Below are 18,909 nucleotides of genomic sequence, written 5' to 3' on the forward strand. Positions count from 1 at the left end.
CCCTTTTCAAACTTCCCCAGGCATGTTTCCACAAGTGATGGACTATATGACACATTTAATGCAATTCTCTGGTTGGTATATTGTGAAATCTCAGACATGACTATTGTCTCTGTACTCATAATCAGGAAAAAGCCTCTGCTGTTCTACTTCAACATCATGAAGTGTGCCAGTCCTCTAGTCCTGCTAGAGTTTCAGTGCCCCACCACTCAGGTTTGACTGCAACACCTATAGGATTGTTATAATGAAATCAAAATTTGAGTTTTGTGGCTTTTAGTTCATGTCTTTTAGCTTTGAGGTCATCTACCCTCACTTTATAAGGAACATTATGGTCCTAATAAAGTGCTTGACGTTAGGGGTGTGCGATATATATTGTCTACGATAATATCGCAATTGTTGTTTTAACGATATGCAAAATCACATTATTGTCACTCATTTTCAAAAACCATTCAAAAAGCCATATTAAGTGTCCACGAATTCACTGCGTGTTGTAGCAAAGTAGAATAAACTACTGCACATGCGCATTCAGATTGTGATGTTGCACATAAAATTGCAGTGTGTTGCACATAAGATTGCAGTGTGTATGAAGTTAATAATGAGCGAAGAAACGGCAAGAGGACAAGATCATCAAACATCATCAACCTCACAACCCATGCTTATTAAATTGCTAGACGTTGTTGGTCGTCAATAGCATGGAGGTGGTTTGGTTTTGAAAGGTTAGATGCTAGTCAAAAGACGGCAATCTGCAAACTGTGCCAAAAATCGACCAACCTGTTTCAACATCTTCTAACTACCCACCGCGCTGAATATGAGGAATATGAAAAGCTTTGCGAGTCAACTGAACACAACACGCCTGCAGCTGACAGGGTAAAAGCAAAAACACACACTCAACAAACTTTGGCCGAATCGTTTAACAAAAAAGTTCCTTACGACCAAAAAAGCGACAGATGGCAAGATATAACAAACGCTGTTGCCAATTACATCGCTAAAGACAAGGTTCCAATTCAAGTGGTTGAGAGAGATGGTTTTAATTTTGTTTTGAAGACTTTAGACCCAAGATACACACTGGCTGGGCTTTTGTTTTCATCTTTTACTTTATGCAAATATTTACAGAAGGGTGTAATTTGTTTACAAAGGCAATAATAGTTTTTTTTTCTTGTGCTGTGTTTGAAAGAAGTTAGCATTTGGTGACTTTTATTACAATGTCATATTTTTGCTTCTTGCTTTTATGCTGCACAGTTAACCTTTCAGCAGAGCAGTGTTTTGTATTGTTCTTACTTGAATGATTCAGTTTAAAATAATAAAGATCTATTTTCCTTCAATATACTGTTTCGATTAACAATATCAACAATCAATATTATTATGTTATGCTATTAATATGTTGTAAGAGGGAACTAGTACAATATAAGCCTTCAACAAATTATTTTTTGAAGGATGCAAAATATCGTTATCTGCAAAATCCCAGAAAATATAGAGATATAATTTTTTTTCAATATCGCACACCCCTACTTGACGTGGTCTTCTGTCATAGCCCATCAGCTTCAAGGTTACACTCAACTTTGTATTACAGCACTTCTATAATTACTACCTCCTTAGGATAAATTGTTTCTATTATTTTCCTTATTCGTAAGTTGTTTTGGATAAAACTGCCTGCAAATTAATAAATGTAGGCATGTTGTGCATTCTGAAATGCTATTCTGCTCACTAAAATTGTATAGAGTGGTTATCTGAGTTACCGTAGCCTTCCTGTCACCTAGAACAATTCTGGCCATTCTCTGTCCAACAAGGCGTTTCCGTCCGCAGAACTGCAGCTCACTGAATGTCTATAATTGAAATGTCCCTCCCACTAATTCTGCCTGCCTCTGACTAGCAAAAGAAAGTAGAAATCATGATTCATTACTGGGATGTAAAATAAAGGCTATTGGCTATTTAACAAAAAGAGGCGAGCCCTTTGGTATTTGATATTTGATCAGTTTTGTATGGCCTAAATTACTGTTTTAATAGGAAATACATCAACCAAGGAAATAAAACTTCTCAAGCTATTTCATGGGGTTATTTTCGATATTCTGACTTCTACGTAAAAATAAAATCCACAACGGTACAAATAGTATTTTTTATTTCACTGTTATACATTTAAAACCATGTAATAACATTGTTTGACACAGATGTTTCACAGCCTTGTTCATTTTGGCAGATTTGTGTGGAGAGCTGTCCCAATAAATTCATGACTTTAGTGAAGGCTTTAAGAAAAAAAGATGATATGGACTACTACAAGCAATTCTGCAAAGAGGGATTTGACATCACCAAGGTAAGTTCTGGAGAGGAAGGGAAAGACGGCATCAAAGGAATATTTATAAGATAAAGAACAGTCAGTTTTTGGATAATTAAGAAGCATTTACATGTAATCAGAGAGGTGTTATTAAGGTTTGCTTGATGTTAGGGGTCGACCAATTATCGAATATTACATTTTCTAATTATTGGACTTGTTATTTTGTCTGATCTGATTACGAGAAATGTTAAAATGCGCTCCGTTGTCTCTGACTCCGCCTCTCTCTGAAAGTTTACTGCTTGTAGTCTGGCTCACTGTCCCGCCCAGAGGATTATTGGATTGGTTATATATGTCACAAGTAAATGACCAATCAACACTGTACTCCGTATTCATTGGGAAGAGGCGGAAGAAAGGAACGTAGCAAAAGAAAATGCATCACTGAGAGGGACGAACTGTTTTCAAATGTAATAATGCAGAACTGAAGTTGCAATAAACATGACAAAACTCAATGTCAGTGGTCACCAGTTAGCAGTGAGATGGGGCAACCGTTGTCATGATGTCTCGCGTCAGACATTACAACGGTTGTCCCATCTCGTCATTTCTACACTTTAGGTTAGCAGCATGACAAAACAACACATCTGTGTACACCACAATTGGTCCGGGCCATAGATGGCATTTATCTTTCAGCGCTATATCCTTGAATATTTTTCTCTAGCACCAAACATGCTTCATTAATTCCTTTTTGCGCTCTGCATGCGTTGCCTCTCTCCACTGGCCCGCGACATGAGGCACCACATAGTAGAGCTGCAGACACTTTTATTTTAACGACAGTAGACCGTAGCGGAGAAATAAAGTGAACATCTTTAGCTAAAATACACTGCAGAAAACAAAAATTAAGCAGAAAAAATATTCATGTTTCTGAATTGACTCCGACGGTTCAGCTAGGCAAGGTTTGTGACAGGAAAATGTATCGTGGTTCCAGAGCTCGTTTTTGACTAGAAATGATTTATTCTCGCCTAAAATTCAAGCCTAGTTATAATAAACTGAGATATTTGTTTTCATTTTGTGAAAATGAATCAGAGATAACATCATCTCTGGCATGGATGGCAAGAAAGACCACCAAAACTTTAAAATTACAAGTTCTCTGCTTATGTTGAAAAACATTTCCGTTAATCGATTTATACTTGATGATAGCAAACAGTATTTTTAAACTGCGCTATTTAGATGTACATTGATTGTTTTTGGTATATTTGCATTTTAAAATATAAAATTGGTTCATTAAGACTTACATTTTCTCTCAGGAGTTACCCCTGAACCACCATACAGTATCTTTATTATGTATAAACAGTAGAAGATCCCCCATAGTCCACTACTTTGGTTGTCTTTAGGCCACAATGTCCTCATTCTTGAATTTTTGACTGTTTATTTATAATTACATTTTTACTACAAATGTTTATCAGCCCCAAATACAGGTTATCGGGATCTTTGATGACTAATAATCGCTAGCGACCCTGAATAAAACAAATCGGTCGACCCCTACTTGATGTTATTGCTAAAACGGTCATGGTAATACATTGAAAACTCTAATAAGTTGACTTTACTCATTGATCAATTAAACTCGTTCCCTCAATTGAATTGAGTAATGGTGTTTCCAAAACACACTAAAAAAAAATATTTTAGCCTATTTTCAAGATTTATCCATTTCAATTGAATAAAAAATGTCCATCTAATTGAATTGCCTGATCTTTAACTAAATCAAATGTATAAATCTTACAAAATGCAAGTTTTATTAATTACATTTTCTTCAAGGCTATTCAATTCAATTAGATGGAAACTTGTTATTCCATTTAAAATGGATAAATCTTAAAAATAGGCTAAAATATTTTTTTGAGTGCATGTGTAATCAAGTTCAATTAACTTGGTGTTTATATAGAATAAATTATTTAAACTAATAATAACTAAACTATTTAAGTTAAGGTAATTAGTTGCAAGTTGACTTGACTCAGATTTTTGGTTTAATTGTTTTTAAAGGGACCAATGGAAAGGAGGCGGCGAAAACTGGCTTGGCAATATAAATAATATTTTAATGTAAAACGGAAACCAAAAGACACAAACACAAACCCATAGGACTGACAGCTGACCGTAAATGTTCTCTCTGTGTCGCACCTCCGTCCGCAGTCAGCCTTTGTCCCTTTCGGAGGCCCTCCACCCGGTCACATTCCTCACATGAATGGACTCAAATTTTTGGTCCAACTTGACCAAAGGGAACACAGATCACCCTAATGGTGACATCACATGAAACAACTGCTTGCAACAAAACAACATAAATAAAACTACAAAAGAGCTAAATCCTCTATGAATTCTTAATAACAACTATATAAAGATAAATAGTAATAGCTAATAGTAAATAGTTAAATATATGTTCCCTTTAACCAAGGAAACATAATTAAATAATGCAAGCGCAGGGCATTGTGGGTATTCCCAATAGCCACAATTTTGTACTCAGTAGTTAGGGTTATTAACACTTAAATCTAAGTGTATGAATTTTCAAGAAAAATAATTTCAAGGAACTTAGATCATTTGAGTGATGAGCCCAAAACTTGACATTCTAAGTAATGTTTAATTACGACAACTTGATTTTTCCAGTAATGACAACATTAGGGTTTACAGTGTAGAGCGGTTAAGAGTTTGGGTTAGCAACCCAGAAATAGGTTACACACTTAATCTTAAATTGCTTCGGGGAGACGGTCCATGTAGTAAATATAATCCTGTAATTCTTCACTTTACCAGAAAGCTCCTGAAATCCTGAGAGATGGTTTGTGCCCTTCAATAATCACACCTAGCAAGCCTTGTAAGCCTTTATATCTTTCTTAATATGTCTGTCTTACATTGCATAAATTACTTAAACTTTTGTGATTTTACATCAGTTGCCTACTTTGCTGCAAATTAAATTACCTTTAATTCTGTGATATTTCTACCCTGTCTTTCAGTCACACGGAGATGCTTGCCTGCTCTAGAGACCTTGAAAGGTGGTGTTGTTGTGATTGGCAATAAAACTACATTCATGGATGAGCTAGGAGAAAATATAAATGCTACAGATCTGCTTGAAGCCTCAAAGTTAGTGATCAGTGATTATACTGTGTGTGTGTTACATTTCATGTTAAAAATGTTGCCTCAGTTTATATGCCTCAATGTTTGATTTTAAATACATTTTGTTTAATTTTATACGATAAACAATATTGGATAAGTTGTTTGGTTGCCACTTGATAAACTCTAGTTTCTGAGGCAAAACCAGTTGGGAACCACTGCTATAGAGAAGCCTGGTTAAATTTGATGTCACATAGCTAAAATCATAGGGTTTCTGATTGGGTTTGGGTTTGTTTTACAGAAAATCCAATGTAGTGGTTGAGGCCCGGGCTGTAGCCATGAGGATCTTTGAAGACTATACTCAGTCCTGGCACTGGATACTTCTGTAAGTATGTGCAATTCTGAGTTAATTTTCTGTTTTCTCTGCTAAAGCACACAGGATTTACTGGTTACAGTTGCTGCTCACATATTGTCTTTGTGTTTAAGTACCATTTTGCTTTCCAGTATGACAATCAGATTTAACATCAGTAACTTCTAGATCTCAATACATTCATGGATAATCCTTATGATCAAATCTCTGTCTGGTCCTTTACAGTGGTTTGGTGATTGCCATGCTGGTCAGTCTGATCTTTATTCTTCTCTTGCGTTGTCTGGCTGGAGTCATGATCTGGGTTATGACCATCATGGTCATCCTTGTCATTGGATACGGTAAGAGTGATGTTTCCTGAAGCGTTACGATTCTGTGCATGTTCAGGGTTCCCAAAGATCCTTAAAGTATTAAAAATGTCTAAATTCAGACAGGAATCGTGATATGACCTAATGTGATTATTAAACTTCAAAAGAATACAGTTTAATTAAATAAATGTATGCGCTACATCCTTCAAAGTGAAAATGCTGCACTGTTGTATTTTCTCCAAGCACACAGTGGCTTGTGAGTTTTTTCAGCTGTTGCAGAGCAGTTCACAATCATTAAGCAACATTGGAAATTTATGACACGCGATCACTAATGATCAACTGTTGATGATGATGATGTAGTGTTGATGAAATATGACAATGTTTACTTATAATTGTTTATATTGTAATATGTTGTAGATTATTGTAAAAAATGCTGATTTTTCTATCCCTTATTTGTTTGAATGAGCAGCTGGAAGCAGTGAATTTCAAAGTTAAAATGCTTTTAAAGTTAAAAGTTCCACGCTATGAATCAAAATCTATTTTGCATAAAGACAATTAAGCCTTTTTTTAGAATCATTAAGATTTTTTTTATGTCTGTTTTCTCCCCAAAATTCTCATTACCATAATGCACCCAGATGTTTACTTTTCTAGGTTTTTTCTTTGTTTGTTTTTTGTAATTCTAAATAATCTCATTTTATTCTCATTACTGTAATACATCATATGTAATTTTTGCAATGTTTTTCTTCATGTGCATATAAATGACAAAAAACAGAAATCTGAAGAAACATCGTAATTAAACGTTAAATTAAACAATTAAATTAACCGGAATTCAGAGAAAACATGGAATTTGGGAAAACAAATCAGAATTTGAAAAAAAATCTAATAGATTTCATATGGCCCTACTTCTGTGGTAATGAAATTGTGCTTTACAGAGGCTACAAAGTACTTGCTTCCTGTCACAAGTCCCATCTGGGCTTGTTTTATACAACAAATAACATTAAGAGGTCCTTTCCCATCTGTTGTGTGTATGTTTGTGGTGTGTGCGTCAGTGTAATGAGTCCAGGCGGACACATCACAAAGGTTCCGCCCCTCTAACCAGTTTTTATGCTGGTTTATGCTTTATTAACGGTAAATGCATTAATTGCGATCAAGAAAAATTAAAGCATTGAACTTTAATTAATTGCAAGCGTTAACATGTTAATTTTGACAGCTCTAATATTTTTAGATTGTCCTGCATTTTACCTTTGCATGGCAGTATACAAATATTTCAGGTTGGCGTTTTGAGCTTTTTATGCGTGAAATGTGACCTAGACATGTTTTGTGACATTCACCTACAGATTATATTTAAATGTTTCAGTTTGCATTTGATTTATTTATGTTGTTTATCTTCTGGTCTTCTGCAGGTATTTTCCATTGTTATATGCAGTATGCCAGTCTGAAAGGACAGGCTGGTTCTGATGTCACTATCAAGGATTTGGGTCTACAGACAGACTTTTCTGTATACTTTCAGATTCAACAGACGTGGCTTGCTTTCAGTGAGTGAACATTTTGTTGGTAACATATGTGCAATTCATAAACACATGTGAATCCTCAAATTTTTGTTCTATTGTGGAATTTAACACTTTTTGAATCAGATTTCTTTATCACTTATTTGTTTTCCTATGCATAATATTTTATTGTTTCCTGTTCTATTTTGTCCGACACAGTGATCATTCTGTGTATCGTGGAAGTGGTGATCATTCTCCTCCTCATCTTCCTCAGGAAGAGGATCCTTATTGCCATTGCGCTCATCAAAGAGGCCAGCAGGTCAGTCTACCTTCCTACTGTTGAGCACACCCCTTTTTTTTTTTTAGATCTGTTGATGGCTTTGATGGTTTTATCTAATTTGTCCCATATTATTGCTACTTTGAGTACTCTGGTAGCATCAACAGTCAAACAGAAGCTTTATTACTGCATTTAATGTATTAACCAAGTCCTAAAGTCATGAAATAATAATGAGGTTAACAGGAATAGTTAGAAAGGAAGTCTTTATAATCCCATCTATTTTTTAGAGCCATCGGTCATGTGATGTCATCATTGTTTTACCCCTTGCTAACCTTTGCCCTGCTGTCTCTGGTAATCGCATACTGGGCCATCACCGCAGTGTATCCTAAAGAAAATGAATTACGCAATAACGTATAATAACACACAGACAAAGCATTTATAAATATTTTGTCTCACAAATCAGAAGTATACTATTTGCACTGAGCTTGAGTAATGTCTGTTTTGAGATGTGTTAGGAAAATGTAAAGAATGCAGATGATTACTATTACATGAAGCCAATTTTGAGCTCTATTTATATTAAATCCTTAACAATTATTTAGATTTTTGTCAACTTCCAATGAGCCAGTGTACAAGGTTTTTAATACTACAGAGTGTGAATATTCCAGAGGCACCTGCAACCCTGAGGTAAGTGCACTTTTGTTCTAAATACTAAATATTAATTTAGTTGTCTCTTTATGAAAACATTTATTGTGACTATTTATTGGCTAATTTATGTTGGCTCAGACTGATTACACTGTGAATACGGGAACAGGAGGTTGAAACTTCTGCTGCTGAAATTGATCTGTGCTCACCAATATTCAAACTGCCTCCAGTTGGCTGAAGCTGGAAGTGTTATTGGCCACATTGCAAGTGAAATGTCTACAAGGTGGCACCAAAAGCGAGTTGTGTTTTTAGTTGTAAATGATGTAATACAGTTAACAGGGATGCATATTTTATTAACCCTACCCCATAAATCATAACCGTTAGTGGAGTAAAATATTTATTTTTATTTAGAAAATGCAACCAACGAATTAAACTCACCATTGTTTATGTTAACGCAATTACTTCCTGGTTTCCATGGGACTAGAAACCATGTCTAGGAGATATGATATGGTCATGCCAAAGGGAAAGACGTAATTCTGAAAAATGGGGTTCATTTCAGGTTACATGAACATTTGGAAGCAGCATGACGATTTCCTGTGTGATCATGTTGGTTGGCTAGATCTTTACCACTGTCTCCTCCTTGTCATTACTGACATATTTGAATTTGAAATGACCAAACCCAGACAAAATCTGTAGACTTTTTCGCAACTATTATTGGTAGTTGAAATCATTATCAAATTAAACAAAATATTATACAATCAAGCAATTTGCGTAGGATGTGTAGACCTTTATGAATGACTGGATTTTCAATTCTGCATAAATCTGCTACAGAGTTATGCAAGCGCAGATTCTGTGCGGGTCTTTTATATTTAAAGGTTTATGCATCCAGTGTGTTTTGTATAGCATATTTTGCGAACACTATCTGAATTCATTTCATGAAGCTGCATTAATTTGGTTCTCTCCACAGACTTTCAACAGCTCAAATATCACCACTGAATGCGCTGATGCTCAGTGTCTGTTTGCATTCTATGGAGGAGAGACATTATACCACAAGTACCTGATTCTGTTCCAGTTCTATAATTTATTCCTTTTCTTCTGGTGTGCCAACTTCGTGACAGCACTGGGGCAGGCCACACTGGCAGGGGCTTTTGCATCTTATTACTGGGCATTCAAAAAGCCTGATGACATCCCTGCGTACCCTGTATTTAACTCTTTGGGACGAGCCCTCAGGTATGTGATTACAGGAACACTTTCCATTTTCATGTGTGACCAAATCCTTGTCCTCTTCACCACTCTTTGACAATTTCTTTTAGTTTTTGTCTTTGAACATAAAAAAGGCATTCCTATAATAGAGTGAATTTATGGAAACACTCTCCCTCGCATTTTCTTCAGGTATCACACTGGCTCTCTGGCGTTTGGGTCACTTATTCTCGCCATCGTCCAGGTCATCAGGGTCATACTGGAATATCTGGATCAGAAGTTGAAAGGTTTCATTGCTCCATTGTTGAGTCATTTTTTTATTCATCATTTAGATTCAGAAGATGTGCCTTTCAGACCCAAACAATTCAGACACTTCCCTTTTATTACAATAGTGATAAGAGCGAAATATGCCTCTTTTTTTTTTACAACACAAAAAAACAGTGTCCCATAATTGAAAAGTAATATGTCATTAACACATTTTAGATATTATTTAACATTATCAAATCAATAAAAACATACATCTTTCATCAGATCAGCTCAGGCCACTTCCACACTAATATGTTTTAGTTTGAAAACGCATCTTTTTCTCTAAGTTTTGGCCTTTCGCCCACACTGAGACAGAGTTTTTGACAGCAAAAACTGAGCTTTTTGAAAAACTTACTGCGCGTACAAAAAAACGCTGTTCCATGTACGGTCTGTAAAACAATTGCCCTCGTGTTCCGTCGCCGGACAGCAATTCAGAGTAAACTTCCTATCACCTTTAAAGGAATTCAATGTGAAAGTTGTACAAAGTAAAATGTATTTTAAACATCGCTATCAAAGTGAACAGCAGGCACAACATCGCGCTACAATATCTTGATAGTTTTGGGTTGAATGGGTCACATGACTGCGTCATATGACAACAAATATGTCATAGTTTCAGATATCTCCGTTTCCCCTGTCCACACTGCAATGCAAAGACACAGTTTTCAAATGTATCCACTTTGGAGTGTTATTGAAAAGCTTTCAAAAGCTTGTGTACCGAAGGCATTTTCAAGAAAAAGATCCATTTTCAAATGAAAATGTATTAGTGGGGACATGGCCTAAATATTTTCGTAAGGCATAATATTTTGTTCATGGTATGTACCCTTTGTGCTATATACTTTTTAGACTTGATTGTTTATATTTTCCACCTCCAGGTGCCCAGAATAAGTTTGCAAAATTCCTGCTCAGCTGTTTAAAGTGTTGCTTCTGGTGCTTAGAGAAATTCATCAAGTTCCTCAACAGAAATGCCTATATCATGGTACATCCATCGTTATTTCCTTTTTGGTGACCTTTTGACCTTGTTGCTGCTTTTCCACGGACAGGGTGCTGGTGCCCAATCTGGAACCATTCTTTTCATTTCCATAGCTGGAAAGACGGTTCTGTGCTGGAAAAATCAGTTCCATCCTGGCCTCTGCTGTTCGCAATTCAGGAGTTATCTTGCTCCCGGTATTGTCAGGGGCCAGGTAGTGAGATAATGTCCGTTACAAGTAAATTTTTCAAAATAACTCAATCTGGCAAGGCTGATGCAAAATAAAACTATAGATCACTCCTTTTATAGTCAACAAAGGTTTTTAGAAATGTCCTATTCGACACACTTTCAGTTGACGGATATCCTGTTCCTATGTATTGTGTATTGCACAGTGGCAACATCAGTGTAAATAAAAAATGTATACTTCTAAATACCATATGTATGAATTGCATACTTGTATAACATACATCGTTGCATAAAAAGCAGCTCATGATGCTGAATCAATTGACTTTGAATGTTAAAATGTCTTCTCAAACCTTGTAAGTCTCGTAAACAAAGACTGTTGTAATGTAGTCATTTATACCCTAATTTGCTTAACTCAGGAGCGCAGGATCAGTCTGAGAGAGGTTCGCTCCGGCATGAGCAACAGCACCATTTTAGTGGGAAAGCGGCATGTTAGGATTCTGTTTAGCAAAGGAGCATCAGTATTGTACAGTGGTGTAGCCACTGTTAAACCAAAGCTCAACTTCAATCAGGATTTCTGTGTTTGCAGGTGGCAATATATGGCAAAAATTTCTGTACGTCTGCCAAAGACGCATTCTTTCTCCTGATGAGGAACATTGTCCGGTGAGCGCATGCTGGATTTAAATCTTTGAGTGTCCTTTGTGTTGTATGAATGAGAAAAATAATTAAATAAACACTTAATTTTAATCTGGTTTTCGCCATGAAAATAGCCATCGAAGCTGGCATGGCGTTTCAGGATTTAATGCTTGAACTTAACTTTTTCTCTACTAAAGTGTGGCAGTCCTTGACAAGGTTACAGACTTCCTCTTATTTTTGGGCAAACTTCTCATCGTTGGAATTGTGGGTGAGTGATTGGACTGATGTAGATGCCACGTCAATCCACAGGATATTCGGGTGGAAATGTCTTCTCACATACCAATTCTCCCATGTAAAACAGCATGCACTAGCATTTTTCTCTTCCTGTTCTCAGGAATTTGTTCCTTCTTCTTTTTCACTGGCAAGATTAAGATAGTGGAGGAAGTTGCTCCATCCCTTAACTATTACTGGGTGCCTATAATGGTGAGTAAACAGAACTGGAAACTGAACTATTATAGCAGTACCAGTTTTTCCATGTGCCGTCTGTGCTATAATTGTTTCCCTCTGTTTGCAGACGGTGGTGGTTGGCGCCTATCTAATTGCCCATGGCTTCTTCAGTGTATACGCCATGTGTGTGGACACACTCTTCCTCTGTTTCTGTAAGTGTGAAGCTGCTTTATTTATTTCACAAGATAAATAAGTAATGAACAAATGTGACGAACAAGTTGTCAGTGCTTTGGAATTCTGGTAAATAGCAGCCGTTGTGTTTGGATTTGTGTTGTACCTAGTCCCTAGTGTGGTATGTTTCACAGATATTGTTATTTATTGTATTAATCATCAGCTAAATATATATTTCAAACTTGCTCTTTTTTCTATCACTTAACTGTTGTTCTTTCTCTAATGCAACTTGAGTGCATCAGTGTTCGCCCACTTTTTCAGCAGCCTGGGTCCCAAAAGTATTTTTCCCACTCATTTTCTCATCAGCATTTCACAAAATTCTTCAGTGAAGAATTTTCTAGTTGGGTGTTTTGCCATCCAACTAGAAAAATCTAGAAACAAGGAAAAAGCATTGCCCCCTAGCCCCCCATTAGACTGGCCATGCCATGAAACATTGTAAACACAGTGATGGCACAACTATAAAACTCACAGTATTGACTATAAATCATTGACTGTAAGTGTCAAATACGATATATTTGAAGGTTATTGCAAAATATTCAAACATATACAAATATATAAGTTGTTTGAAAGTGTAGGGAGACTGGCTCGATTATGTCCTTTGCAATGGGGATGGGCGGTCACTGCTGTGCACTTTTGGGGGATTAACATTTCCATAACATTTTCCACTTCTCTGATTGGTCTCTTCAGAATTATGGGTAGTGTAGTTCTTTTTTTTTAAATCAGGTTGAAATCACTGACTTTTGGCTTTTACAGAAGCATATATCAATGTTTAACAAAATTACATTTCTCTATGAAGAAAATTAATGGAGCGCTCTATGACATCTTCAGATCTCGAATGCTTGCAGGGGCTTTTGCTTTGTGTCTAACCATTTTTCCTTTCTTTCTTTCTCTCTCTCTCTCTTCAACATGATTTCAACCAATCATGTGTCCTTGTGCTCCTATCTGCTACATGCTCTCTCAAAACACTAACATTTAAAAACAATAATGGTCAAAAACGCAAGGCGAGGACCTAGAAAGAAATGATGGCTCTTCCGACAAGCCATTTTTCATGTCGCCTGAGCTGCACATGATTTTGTCTATTGAAAAAAGCACAGAGGAACAAGACCTTGCAGAGACACCTGTCATACAGGTACAAGCTGAAGAGGAAGTCCCATTGCAGGAAAATGGAGAGGTACAGCTTAAACAACAGGTCATTCTAAAGCAGGACCAAGAAGAAGAGATGCCACTAAATCAGGAGACCCACAATGAAGAACCACCCCAAGAAACACAACCTCCAGATGCACCTGCTGCCTCAGAGGAGAAACTTGAAGAAGTAGTTACTACACAATCACAAGAGCCCGAGATGCCACAAGTGGTCCCACATCAAAATGGACCACAGGAAGTAGATGCTGAGGAGCAGGTGGCTCAGCCACAAGCAGAATCACCACCACAGTTGGAGAACCTACAAGAACAAGAACCAGAGGAACCAAAGCCTCAAGAAAATGGACCTCAAGAGAGTGAGACTCTGCTGACCCCTCAGGAGTAGCTGTACAAAGATCAGTGAAGTTGTTAAATGTTTCAGAGAAGCCAGTTGATTTCAGTATATTGGGAAATGTTGCACTTTGGTGGCTTTGGTAAGCCATTGGTATACATTGGAAAGGACCTCCCGTCATTTGAGTCGTAATGTTTACTAACAATAATAAGATGATATTTTGATTACTGTCTTGCTCTTAATAACTAAATCATTGCTCATAATGGATGGCATGACACTAAAATAGGACAGAAACTGTCATGTACTCACAGTGGGTCTCGTTAACTAGTCATTTCGTATTCTTTGTGCGTTGAAAAGGTTTTCATGCAAAATGTTCACTGTATTCACAAACAGTTGGGTAATTTGCTCAAAAAAAGTAATCCACTACAAATCACTAATTACTTCTCTAATTCTCTAAAAGTGATTACCTCATTGAAAAGTAATCATATTACTAATTACATTACTTTCAATTTACTTTCTACAACACCTTTCTGCTCAACATAATCAAAATGTCTATATTTCATCCTTGTTAATTGTTGCACACAAGTCATACACACAGCAACACACGTTTCTCTTTAAGCCCAAAGTATACTTGGGTTTTGACATGAACGCTCACATGTCTGCACACAGTTTAACGCGAGCCTGTCAAAGCATGCTTAATTTTAATGTGTGAATACACAGGTGGTTGGCGCATACACGCTACAACTGCTGTGAGATACTGGACTATATCTCCTCAGGAATTTAAATGCATGATGATGTCTTTTATTTTCTTTGGACTCAAATTATACAAATGCTGGTATCTCCTGACCACTTGATGTGAATATTCATTGTTGTTTCCACCGTCATCTCAGTGAAGTTGTTAATTGATTCAGAGAATCCAGTTAATTTCAGTACACTGGAAACTGTTGCACTTTGGTGGCTTTCATAAGCGATTAGTATACATTGAAAAGAACCTCTCGTCATTTGAGTCTAAATGTTTACGCAAACAATAAGATGAGATTTTGAGAACTGTCTTGCTCTTAATAAATAAATCATTGCTCGTCTTAACGTTACGGTCATGAAGAAGTGCTAGAAGATGTAAAAGGCAATTACATATTTTTCTAGTGCTTCTTCATGACCGTAATGGCTCAAATGTGAGTGTTGTCACCTTGTGGACCCAGTAATTAGTGCAAACATGGCGCATGCACATTTTACATGTTCAAAGACGTACGGTTAGAAATATCAAGCTATGTGTGGTCAGTGCTGGAGCACTCTGCTGATGACAAAATTTACATTGTGCATCTTGTATGCAGATTCTCAGTGTTCGTGTCTGACCAAAGCATACTTTGGGCTTCACAATGACTTGTTAGGGGGCATACACCCTTCAAATGTCACAGAAATGCTAATTGACAAGTATATGAACATAATTCATGTTTTAAATGTATTTTACATAAATAATATTATTTTAGAAATATGAACGAGTAATGTACTTAAAAGTAACTATATTAATTGAAAGTCAGTAAATGTAATCTGATTTAAAGAATTTAAAATGTAATGAATTACTCTACTTTTTTTGCCTAAAATTAATAAAATTACTGTAACTAATTAATTTGCAATCGGATTACACCCAACACTGTTCAGAAAAGGTGCGTACACGCATACATTTGTTACTAACATTATAACCTAGATGAATCTGGATTATTCTAAATGCGGAAGCATGTTTATAATTACCATAATACACGCCCAAACATATCCATATTAGAGCTTTCCACGCAACATTTCCTGGGCAGCCATTCATTATTCTCTGCAAACGTACACTTACGCTCCCTAAAGATGCGCTCCCGACTTAAAGGAAGATTTTCGACTAAAGCCAAGTGTGCAATTTTTTAAACTACGTAACTGAGACACAATACACATCTTTTATATAGGCCTACACTACACATGTTTGGTTGCATTTCTATGCAGAACCTATCCAGATCAAGTTGCAACCATAACACATAATTTTTTTGTTAGTCTGAAATAAGTTTGACACTTTTGTAGGGTCACTTTGTTATTCAATTTATGACAAATAATTACGTGTTAGCCGATTTTGTAATATATATATTTATATATATATATATAGTCAAAAAGGGCTCACCATATTCCATGTGTCTAAAGCCACCAGGAATCTGTTTTTTTTTTTATGAATATTTTTTATGTGGTTTCAAACTTGTAATTGCCAACTTATTAATGAATCATGATTTCGGTTTACAAACAATAACGTGTGTATGCATGAATAGGGAATGAGACCCAATATGAGTTGCTTGTATGGATGAAAATTTGTTACATGGACCTAAAGCCCAATAGATATGCCTACATAGCACTTGTAGAATGTGACTGTGTTTTATGTTGAATCTTTTGATATAAGGATGTGTAAAAGTGTATTGTAGGTGCTCGACTTGTGCCTAATTATTGTTGCTTATCAATGTCTTGATCATAATGAAGAATGCAAAAAGATTTCGCAGTATCGCTGTTTATAGCAACTACCGGACAACAATCCTGTTTACATTCATATTAGCCAAGACCAAACCATTTTATTTTGTAATAATTTGTGCAAATATATCTGAGAATTCTGTTACCTAATGTGATAAATTTATAGTGGAGATTTATAAAACAAAAAACATGTGGCACCAAAAGTAAGTTGGCTTAAAAAGAAACAATCAAAGAAACAATACTTAAATATTTGGTCTGCTATAACTGGTTATTGTATTGACAGATTGCTACCTTTTCAAGGCCTGATATTTGTCACTATTTGCTTCTCTATTGCCTCCTTTTCTACCTCTATGCTTCACTTTACTTAGTCTTTGCATGTTGTAAATGTGATCTCCCAGTGCTTTAATAAATGTACTCTCTTTGTTGCTTCTCCTGCTGTTATTTTAATATTTATTGGGAAATGGTTCATATTATAAACACTTATAGTAGCCCCAAAAAGTATTTGGACACTTAGATATTTTGTACTTATTAAATGTGGTTAAAATCTACAGATCAAATCATACTGTTGTTGTGTGTTGTCTCAAACAAAATGTTGTTCCAATAGTGGAGGATCTTGAACGCAATGATGGCACAGCGGACAGGCCCTACTTCATGCCAGAGAGACTGCTGTCCATCCTTAAGAAGTCAAATGAGGGGCCGAAAACGGTAGACTAAAGAAAAAGGGAAAGATTGATAGAAAAATAGAAAGAATTATAGGGACAGAAGGAGATCAGTTGGACGTATCTATCAAACTTCATGGATAAGGCACCAGTTACTTGTCATAGAGACATTACAATGTATGCCATGCCGCTGAAACCAAAAGTATTATCAATTCATTTTGTGCTACTTGCATTGAGATTAACATGTATTTTGTGTTGTAATTTGTATATATTAGGCATTTACATATGCATTTACTACCTTTGGCAGATGCTTTTAAACTAAGTAACTTACAGTGTATATTTTTATCAGTATGTGTGTGTCTACTCTGGGAATTGAACCCATGTCCTTAGCATTGCTTGAACCATGCTCAAACATGTTCCTGGTGGTCAACTAGTAATGTTCATGGTATAATTATTGTAACTTTTCTCATTTACGAGTTCTGTTCTAAGTAATGCCTTTGAATGATTACAATAATGTTAGGCTACTGGATGACTTTGAATGCATTATCCAAGCATTTGACATTGTGATGTTTCATAACAGTAATGTTAAAGGAATATTTGGGGTTCAATACAAGTTAGGGTCAATCGAGAGCATTTGTGGCGTAATGTACCACAAAAACTTAACTTCGACTCGTTCACCCTTTTCTTTAAAAAAAGCAAAAAAATTAATTACAGTGAGGCACTTACAATGGAAGTGAATGGGGCCGATTTTTTGAGGGTTTAAAGGCGGAAATATCAAGCTTATAATTTTATAAAAGGACTTACGTATTCTGTTAAAATGCATGTGTTATTTGAGCTGTAAAGTCGTTTAAATTGTAATTTTTACAGTCATTTTAGGGTTTGTGGACATAACATCGTCATGACAATAAAGTAATATAATTGGCTATACCTTTAATAATAAGGTTTGTAAGCGATTTTATCACACTAAAATCATGTTAACACGCATATTATTTACGTTTTTGAAATGGTGAGTATTTTAAGGTTTACAGATTGGCCCCCATTCACTTCCATTGTAAGTACGTCACTGTAACACATATATTTTTTTAAGAAAAGGAGGTGCGAGTCCAAATTAATACATTTTTGTGATAATATTATGCCACAAATGCTGTTGATTGAGCTTAACATGTATTGAACCCGGAATATTCCGATAATGTGTATGTTTGTAGTCCTCAAATTAATAAACAGAAGCCATTAATTTTGATAGAAGACAATAAAAATTTTAAGCTGTGTTTGTAAACGTGCAGAGAGTAAAAGAGTGATGTATGGGCTGCGGAGCTTATTAATATTAATTAGGTTGTGCACGACGTTGCTTATAACATAGACATAATAAATACTTAGACGCCCTATTGGCCGCTGGAGCGTACGCCAACGGGCCGCCATATTGCGGAGGGCAACGTTCCCATTTCTCTCATAACGGGAGTTGAATAATTTAGTATTTTTATTATTGTCTATATTATTCTGCAATTAATATTACATTGTATTTGCTATTATTATATTATACCACTTGCGATTTATCAATCTATTATAGTTACGGTGTTAAATTATTGTAGCCTACTAGTCACTATTTAACTTATTAATCTTTATTCTGTAATTAATATTTCATATTCTATTGCTATTATTATAGTATTATACATAAAATATATGCTATTACCTATAATTATTATATTATTGTACTTACGATATTATATAATTATACTATTCATTACTAATTTATTTGCTGTATACTGTTTGTTTATTTTATTGACTATACACTAAACTATTTACTATTCTCACTTTATCTTATATTTACTATTTGCATTGCACTGTAGTTGGACCGTCCATATATTATCATAAAGGATCCATCAGT

The 18,909-nt window shown here is 35.7% G+C and overlaps 1 protein-coding gene across 2 annotated transcripts in view; it reads left to right on the top strand.

Annotated features, from left to right (window-relative positions):
* Positions 1 to 18,299, top strand: part of slc44a2 (solute carrier family 44 member 2) — a 28,747-nt gene extending 10,448 nt beyond the window's left edge. Inside the window, exons 5-22 of one of the 2 annotated variants that reach the window (XM_052130328.1) lie at positions 126 to 210; positions 2,192 to 2,305; positions 5,057 to 5,117; positions 5,257 to 5,383; positions 5,655 to 5,738; positions 5,949 to 6,061; positions 7,432 to 7,563; positions 7,735 to 7,834; positions 8,080 to 8,172; positions 8,392 to 8,476; positions 9,402 to 9,664; positions 9,827 to 9,921; positions 10,813 to 10,916; positions 11,680 to 11,753; positions 11,924 to 11,994; positions 12,121 to 12,209; positions 12,301 to 12,385; positions 13,406 to 16,944. In XM_052130328.1, coding sequence (XP_051986288.1) covers positions 126 to 210; positions 2,192 to 2,305; positions 5,057 to 5,117; positions 5,257 to 5,383; positions 5,655 to 5,738; positions 5,949 to 6,061; positions 7,432 to 7,563; positions 7,735 to 7,834; positions 8,080 to 8,172; positions 8,392 to 8,476; positions 9,402 to 9,664; positions 9,827 to 9,921; positions 10,813 to 10,916; positions 11,680 to 11,753; positions 11,924 to 11,994; positions 12,121 to 12,209; positions 12,301 to 12,385; positions 13,406 to 13,929 — 2,299 coding nt within the window. In that variant the 3' untranslated portion in view covers positions 13,930 to 16,944. Of the gene's footprint in view, positions 1 to 125; positions 211 to 2,191; positions 2,306 to 5,056; positions 5,118 to 5,256; positions 5,384 to 5,654; positions 5,739 to 5,948; positions 6,062 to 7,431; positions 7,564 to 7,734; positions 7,835 to 8,079; positions 8,173 to 8,391; positions 8,477 to 9,401; positions 9,665 to 9,826; positions 9,922 to 10,812; positions 10,917 to 11,679; positions 11,754 to 11,923; positions 11,995 to 12,120; positions 12,210 to 12,300; positions 12,386 to 13,405; positions 16,945 to 16,969 lie in introns of those variants that run through there. The other variant, XM_052130330.1, reaches the window with a different exon arrangement.
* The last annotated feature ends 610 nt before the right edge of the window (positions 18,300 to 18,909 follow it).

The sequence above is a fragment of the Xyrauchen texanus genome, chromosome 7, assembly GCF_025860055.1.
Source record: "Xyrauchen texanus isolate HMW12.3.18 chromosome 7, RBS_HiC_50CHRs, whole genome shotgun sequence".
NCBI lineage: Eukaryota > Metazoa > Chordata > Actinopteri > Cypriniformes > Catostomidae > Xyrauchen > Xyrauchen texanus.